This window comes from Arachis ipaensis, chromosome B8 (assembly GCF_059453495.1).
Source record: "Arachis ipaensis isolate K30076 ecotype BB chromosome B8, ASM5945349v1, whole genome shotgun sequence".
In the NCBI taxonomy this organism is placed as follows: domain Eukaryota; kingdom Viridiplantae; phylum Streptophyta; class Magnoliopsida; order Fabales; family Fabaceae; genus Arachis; species Arachis ipaensis.
In genome coordinates, this window is record NC_142443.1 from 4,898,006 (window position 1) to 4,906,400 (window position 8,395).

General features: G+C 40.9%; 1 protein-coding gene across 1 annotated transcript; it reads right to left on the minus strand.

The window, feature by feature from the left end:
- Positions 1-1,356: 1,356 nt before the first annotated feature.
- LOC148547050 (uncharacterized) lies at positions 1,357-5,137 on the minus strand. Its single transcript, XM_088495265.1, has 8 exons — positions 5,039-5,137; positions 4,769-4,945; positions 4,582-4,679; positions 3,824-3,908; positions 3,645-3,719; positions 2,270-2,362; positions 2,029-2,172; positions 1,357-1,482 (listed from the first exon to the last, which is right to left on the minus strand). Exons 1-8 carry the CDS (start codon positions 5,135-5,137, stop codon positions 1,357-1,359), a joined length of 897 nt encoding a protein of 298 aa, XP_088351391.1.
- Positions 5,138-8,395: the final 3,258 nt, after the last annotated feature.

The following is an 8,395-nucleotide window of genomic DNA, read 5'->3' on the forward strand; positions in this document are numbered from 1 at the left end:
TTGCAAACTCTAAATGTAACACACACTACCTTGTCAAAGTTGAGCTGAAAATTAAGATAACTGCATGAACCAATGCGGCGGGCGAGATCGAGGTTATTCACAATGTGCAACTGTTTCTATGTGCAACAAGTAAGGCACCTGAGCAATTAGTAATACGAATGGTAGGCCGATGTTCATTAATGCCAACTGTCATGTATGTGGTTACTTAATTATAAGTTCATTGTTTGATTTAAAGCTGTTCCACAAGGTTTAATATTTTGTAAGGAGTGAACCAAGTTAAAGGATAACCAACCAAGTCGAAACCAACCTGGTGTCAGCTAAAGCAACCACAATTGATGCTGCAGAGGTGTATCGAGAGATGACACCATTTTTTGGTATTTACAGGTTACTTCACTTGGAACAAAAGTGCTTTATACCAGTTAGACCTAACAACAGTTATAGTTATCTTGAAAAAAAAAAGCATGCATCAAAATTCTATTGAGAAACCCTAACGTTTCGTGATCCAGGGATATTGTGCAAGGCCATCCAAAAAATGATTCGTATAATCCAATTTTGTAATGAAGCATCACAGTCCTACTATGGTTAAAATGGCGTACAGTTTCCAAACTGGATACTGGTTTCAGGCCGGCCAACTTGTTACCGGCATCCGGGTTGGATACTGCTCTACTTGTAAACAAGTTCAATTGTGGGCGTACTCCCTCGCGGGTTACCACGGGACTAGACTATCGGTCAAAATTAAAATTAACAAAGCTGATGCGCAAGTCAGCATCTTCCTCGATGTCGTCCATCACCAAGACCACGTCGCTATATGCGGAGTAGTCACCAAAAAAAGTTCTCCAAAAGTGGCACCAAAATCAGCCTAACATGTATTCCCAACATAACTCTATCGCTGACGTCCATGTCGTGAAGACCCAGCCTTCTTTCTCCAGTAACACATCGCCTTTTCCACGACATTGATGGCCTTAGCATTGTGTGACCTCAACACGAGATCAAGGGCTATTCGCATCCGAGTAAGATCGTTCACTTCCTGCAAGTCACTCAATCTTAACTTATAAGTTCTTGGATACACAATGCAGTCATATAAGTGATTCATCACTATCAGAATTTCGACAATAAAGTCATATGTGTGTATGAATTGAGTACCGTAACACTGTGTATAGCCCACAGAGCTCCCCTAATCATCCATTGCAAGACCCAGACACCACAATCCATCCGGTTACATGTCACGCACAATATCAATTGTTGTTTCACAGATGAAGATAGACATATTAAAGGTACTATCAATGCACAGTATTAACCAAGTATTAAAAAAACATGATGACAACACGAATAGGGTGTCCTAGTGTGAGTGACAACTCACGATAGCCGATGTTGCTGAGGCACGACAGGCTCTTCAAAGTCGTATGAAGAAAATCGAGGTCGTTCAGCTGTGCACTTGGATAGCCACTTGGGTCCAATAGTTAGCGACTCCAGGTGCAGTGCCTGATTAAAGAAACATGTCAGTCGAAAGCATTTTCGGAGATCATTGAAACCTACACAAACCGCAGTGGGCACGGCCAGCTAATGAAAAGACTTTTTCCACAGGATAGTAAACTCTAAACTTTCGTCCACCCCAGAGATGGTGAGGCATTCAGATGGGACGCTATTTATTAAATCTGCATATTTTTACTTGTGTCAAAATTGCACATTTTTCATTAAATACTCTACCAACACATACAACCCGACAAGATTATGCATGATAGTATCAACTCACCATAAGAGTGGTAATAAAGTTTTACCATGTATAGTATAGTACGCAAAAAGAACTAGGATAACTTTTATTCGAATAACATGCAAACAGCGTTATTGGATGTTGCAAAGACAGCACATATTTCATTAATGTGGGTGACAACAGAATACAAATATAACTAGCCAAAAATTTAACTGCACCGGAAATTCAAAAGTGCATATATATGCACTGTGAGCCGAATACAAGTTTCGTCATGGCTGTAAAGGTGAATACCATAATAGAGGCGTATTAAACATGACCAAACTTATCACTTGTGTCATAGCAAGCTTTCTGCACTCCGTCTCTGTTGTACACTTGAACGAGTCGAAGTACATCAGCTTCTTCCGTCGTACGTCCACCACCATCAAATAGAAATGTTCGTCTGTCCACATTGGTTGAAAAATCTGCAAGGCCCAACTCGGGCACGAAGGTCGATCAGTTGTAAGGACTTACCGCTTCATCATTCAGATCTTCTAACACAAAAGGAAAAACTATACAAACCTCAGTAACCTTGTGAGTCTTGCACCTCATATGCTTGCACACAACGGCGTCCAAGTTAGCCTGTGTTAGACGTGTCCCTTGGATGGCATCTTGCTGCAGGCCTAGGGATGGCAACGGGTCTCCATGGGGGCGGGGCATCCCCGCCCCCCGCCCCCCGTCCCCCACCTCCAGAAACCCTCCCCGTCCTCGCCCCATCTCCGTGACGGGTAACGGGGACCCCGTCCCCGCCGGATATTAGGATATCCGCGGGGCTTGGAGGAATTGAAGAAACAAATAAGAAAAAAATTTAAAAAGAAAAAAAATCCAGTAAACAACAACAATTTCACAAAAATCTCAGAATTATGATTCAATTTTGCAGTAAAAAATTAAAAATCCAAACCTTAATTCCAATTTTACAGTAATAGAATCTAACTCTTATTTAAATTTATCAATCAACAAAATCCAGAACCTAAACATAAACCCAATTTCACATTAACAGAATCAAAACCCTAAATCTAAACCCAGTTCACATAAACAGATGTCCCAATTTCATAGCAATTTCATCAATTAAAAATAAAAACAAGTGTTAAAACCAGTTTAATCAATTAACAGAAACATCCAACTTATTGCAAGGTGGCCGACCACGGAGACGAAGCACACTCATCATCATCTTCGCTGAGCAGAGGCGATGCAGAGTCGTGGTGGGAGAGGTGTCATCGGCGTCGTGGAGCAAAAGCGTTGCTGGAGGAAGCTTGTCATCAACGTCGCAGATCTGAGGCTTTATTGCAAAGCAGAGGTGGAGGCGGCGGTGAAGCTTGCAGCAAGCAGTGAGCAAAGCAGTGAGAGGAAGAGTGAGCGGTGGCAGCGATGGAAGAAGGTGAGCGACGGCAGCAACGGAGAAAAGTGAGCGGCGGTAGTGACAGAGGAAGGTGAGGGACTGAGAGTGATTGAGAACGCATAGATTGAGTGAGAGTGAGAGTGTGAGAGAGGCTCATGTGAGAGAGTGAGAGAGCGGCACAGGGATAATGGTTTGAGGGGTTAGGGTTTCATCAAAGTTATATATATATGAGGGTTATTTTTGTAATTTTATAATCACGGGTAATAAACGGATACCCACGGGGCGGGGACCTCTCCCCCTGCTCCCGCCCCATTTATTATACAGGTACCCGTACCCGCCCCCCACGGGGAAAAAATGTCCCCCAAACCTGCTCCCCGGCGAGTAAATCCCCGTGGATACCTGCCCTGCCGGGGATTTTTGCCATCCCTATGCAGGCCAACATAGCAGGCACCCATACGGTTATCACAAACATGTCGGAATCATGTAATCTTATCATAGATCTTAATAAGAAATAACTAGAGTTCGTATAGGCTCGCCCCTACCATGGTGGTGACTCACCATGATCATTGTCGGCATAAACCATCGGTGACTACTGGATGTCTTCGACAACATTGTTGCCACGACAGTAATAACCTGGAAATTCCAAACTAAAATTAATGTTCTTCGATCCAAAAACCAAGGCCGAATGATAGTGGTCAGATGATCAATAATGGTATCAATAAATACACAACATTCACATCATCCATAACTCTTTCATTTGGGCCAAGCGTTAGCAACGCAGTTCTGTCCGCAACGCAGTGACTGACGTCAGCCAGAACTTCACTGGAAACAATAGTTATGCACAGGTCACGAAAGTTACATGATCCGCATTTCAATAACCAGGAAATAAAAAAAAAGGTAAATAGCAGGCAGAGATTTACGTTGCTGTTGCCTTTAAAAAAATACGATTCTAATGCATTTTCGGCAAGGATTATCATGAACGAGTTAATCGAGTAGTGTGTACGAAGATATGTATTTGTTAACAAAAATTTAATCAGCGATCTAAACATGTAACATAAAAATCTCCGTTCTTATCAAAAATACCAACAATAAATTAGAGTTTGCCACGTAACAGCTCCGTTTGCATTTGTATATTCCTTATTGCTCCAGTTAAATTTTATGTAACCTAATCACTTTACACACCCTACCTCCATACAACAATTCTACAAAGTGAATACATTTGTCCAGTTTATGCACACTTATTAATGGGCTACAGTTAAGGAACTGTATTTTTTGGACTACCCAATGTGATAGTTTTATTTTTTTTCTTGTAACTCTAAAGCCTCCATGAGTAATGGGCAAACATGTTCCAATCTACCTAAACCCGCTATAAGGTAACTAATTTGTAGACTAATTGTTATCAATAAAATGGTACTCGAGACGCAGTGTACACTATCCGGCCTATAACATCAATGAAAATGACATTAGAAATAACTGCACCAGACCAGAAATATACCTTTTCGAAAGATCTTTGCTAAAGATGTATGTGGCAACAGCGAGCTCAACCCCGGCGAGATCCATGCTCCGGGTTGGTACGAAGGCTATCTTGAAAGCCTATTTGTATACAACAAAATATCACAAACAATCTATTGTCAGGTGCAAAGCGGCAGCATATGCTGAGTAATCCAAAAACGGGACCTCACCTTCGGGATCTTCTCGGCAGTCATCAATAACAAGTCTGACTCATGGACCACTCTGTCACTACCAACTGGGGCAAGATAATTATAGTGCCTCTGAAGGGAGGTAGTGCATCGTGGTGATTTACTATGTCGACGTTGAGGCCGTCGATTCTTCTGACCGCGTTCACCAGACAAATCGACCTGGTACGAAAAGAATTATCCGCAACAACAGTCATGGTGAACGATACAGAGAGGTTAATGAAGTAATTAATGGTTTACGGTTTTAGGCATTACCAAGTTAGGGGGCTTCCTTCGTTGTGTTTTGTCCTGGTCAGATCGTGGATTGCGTTGGGCTCTCGTTGACCTCTTTGATCTGAAAGGCATGTGGTCCATGCTGAACTTTACATCCAATGACGGGGCATACGTCGAGTCATCATGTTGCGAAGGGGCTCTCTCCTGAGTGTGATCCTCATCGTTTGCAATACCCTCCATTTGTAGCCGCCGCTTTGACCGGATGACATTCTGACAGGAGCACCTAATTCTGTTTACCCAATCACACTCATTTTCCTTTTTCTGCATTTTTGCCAGCAAGGTCAACGCCTTTTGGAAATCTGCCACAACTACATTATGTTGGCTAATGCATTCCGTCAATCGTCAAATTTCTTTATTCAACCCGGACACGCTGGTGACAACACTGAGTGCAATTGGGTTGTAGTCCTGTAACGAGAACAATTTCGGTACACAAATTTGAACAAGCTCATTCCCTAGGTTGAATGATTTCACGAACTAGTTACATGACGGCACAACATGTAAATACTTACTTTTTCAACGGCCACGCATGAGAATTCAGTACCGGCAGCGACCTGGCTTGAATGAACATTGCTTCGCCAGGGTAAGCTGCAGAGAGAATGATTGTCAATTGCAACAACTGATTCAAAGCAAAAAGAAGTAAACATGGGGAAGCACAACTGGGATATAGGAATTGTCGCTAACCTGTTTGAATGTGGGGGGGTTGTTCGTTTGGCATAAGAACGCATTGATTCAGACATAGCCTGTGATCTAAGTTGGACGGTCACTGGCGCTTCCGACAAGTCAAACCTGGACATCGACCTTCCTCTGGTGTTGCTTGTAGGACACCTGCGAAAACAATAGTAGGTGTTAGTGAACCCTCCATTGTGTATGTATTCTCAGGCCACTGGGCTTCACTATTCACCAAATTTCGTGGTATTTTAAACTTCTTATTGTTTCACTTACCATGCTCATAAATGGGCCATTAGTGGTTACACGTTCAGTTCAACGTATAAGCCACACAGTTTTCCCTTTTATGAGGCCGAACTGTGTGACTATTTTTTAGGCCCATACATGCAGCATAAAAAATATTATGTTAATTTGACAAAAAACAGCTTGTCTTCATTGGGCTTTAAGGAAGTCGTTTAAAGTTTATTTTTGTGGACTTCCAATGAAAATGGGGCCGAAATAGATTTTGGGCTTATTTCCCAAATCAACCCAACGAAGGTTTTTGTACTGGTCCAGGGAAAAAAAACCAATGTCAAGCAAAGCATGAATTGTGCTTCCCTCATGGCCTAAGGGGGTGCAAAGCCACCGAATCAGACAGCGGTGAAGGCACTGTGGTCAACACAGAAGACAATCTAACATGCATCAACAGAACTGAGTACAGGACATTCTAACATGCGTCAACACAACTGACTTTACGTTAATGTGTAAGAAGTCTAAATTCCACAGACTAACCTCCGTGCAGAAGAATTTGAACCTTCACCCCCTTTTGATGATGCCGTGGTATGAATCGGCATCTTCCCGATGCAACGACATGACGCCTCCACGAATGGCTTTGGGAAGTAGAGGCAAGCCTCAAACGTTAGGCTACAAAGATTCGCTGATTATACAACAGACAGTGACCTTCCAATGAAAAAGTTTGTTGATTAAGACGCGTTGCCGACCTCGTAATCTTCATCGGTTACATTGCCATGTCCTTCCAAACACGGGAAAAATTCGCACACCCACAGGTTATCCCGAACAGGAAACAGGTATGTTGGCGACTCACTTGGTTAAGTGAGTTTTTAGTGGTTTTGCTGCTACATGAATGTCACTCTATGGTCCTGCATCATATGCGTTGATAGCAGGTATGGCCGGACAGTCCACCCGTAATGGACCTATGCTATCCCTGGAACATAGTTCTCCATTCCCATCAGGCAGTCCCTTTTTCCATCGAAACCCCAAGTGGTAATTGTGAAAACCAGCGGCAGCGTGTATGGGCATATCCGAGTAATGGATAATATCTCGGGCCAATTATAGGGGCATTGTGGTATTTTACAGTGAAATTAGACTGTAGACCATGTCCTTGGATGCGGCTTCCCGCCAAGTTATGTCAATCGTCATGTCACCTCCTACCAAACCATAGAGCTCCAGCACATGACCACCGGGGACTGCTATCCCCCCCTCAATGTTGCACGCTTTTTCAAATTCATAGGCACGTAAATTTGCGAAACGGGGGATCAGGAACTTGTAACGGATTCTGGTCAGGCAATTCATTTGTCCTCACTTAGGCTAAAAAAATTGGATTTTCAGTTGCGGATGAAAGGTTATGGAAACGACGGCCTCACACAAGTAGAAGCCCGCCATTTTATGTGGTATATTAAACGGTGGCCTCTTTGTGGTTTTTATGGTAGCGTTTGGTGGAGAGACAGAGACGGAAAGACTGAGACTGAGAGACAGAGACTAAGAGATAGGGATTGAAATAAATCTCAGTATTCTGTTTGGTGCAAAATGGGAGACAGAAATTGAAACAAGAATGAAACTCTAATTTAATTTGCACAAAGGGTAAAATTGGAATTAATTAATTGAAATGAAAGTATTTTAGGTATAAAATGTTATTAAAGTTTCAGTCTCCATCTCTAAAAATTTTAGTCCCCTGTGTCCCTACTTTTCAGAGGTACTAAAATACTGAAATTTTAAAGACAGAGACAGAAATTTTAGTACCAGTCTCTGAACTAACAAACACGATACTGAGTCTCAGTGTCTCAGTCTCTGTCTCAGTACTTCAAAACAAACGCTACCTATGTTACTTGGTTAAAAGACCTAATCATCCATCCACTGTCGCTGGGATTATTCTATTTAACTTTTTTTTAATTAAAGTTTATTTCTGTTAGCATATACTTTTGTGGTACTCAAATATATTAAAAACCCCACCGTTTATGGTGGTCCAATGGAGGTTAATAAGAGTTATCCATATAGTAATAACAACATAAATAAAAATAACAATAATATTTATAAACATGATAACATTATTAATAATATAGATACTAATAATATTAATCCTTACAGGGTGGGAAATTATTTAAATAAATGTATTAAAAAATTTAATTGAAATTTTTATTTATTCAAAATTTAAATATAATAATACTCTTTTACATAATTAATAATTTAAAAATTACAAACATTATTCCATTTCATGCGAAGACATTAAAAAAATTAAATATAAATGCAAATAATTACGTATGTACTTAAATTTTAAATAAAACACTCTGCCTAATCAATAATAATTTATAAATTTAAAAGAATTATTTTATTCCAAGCAAAATAGTTAAAAAAAATTATCTAACAAAGTATTTAATTATGAGAGTTTTTCCAAAC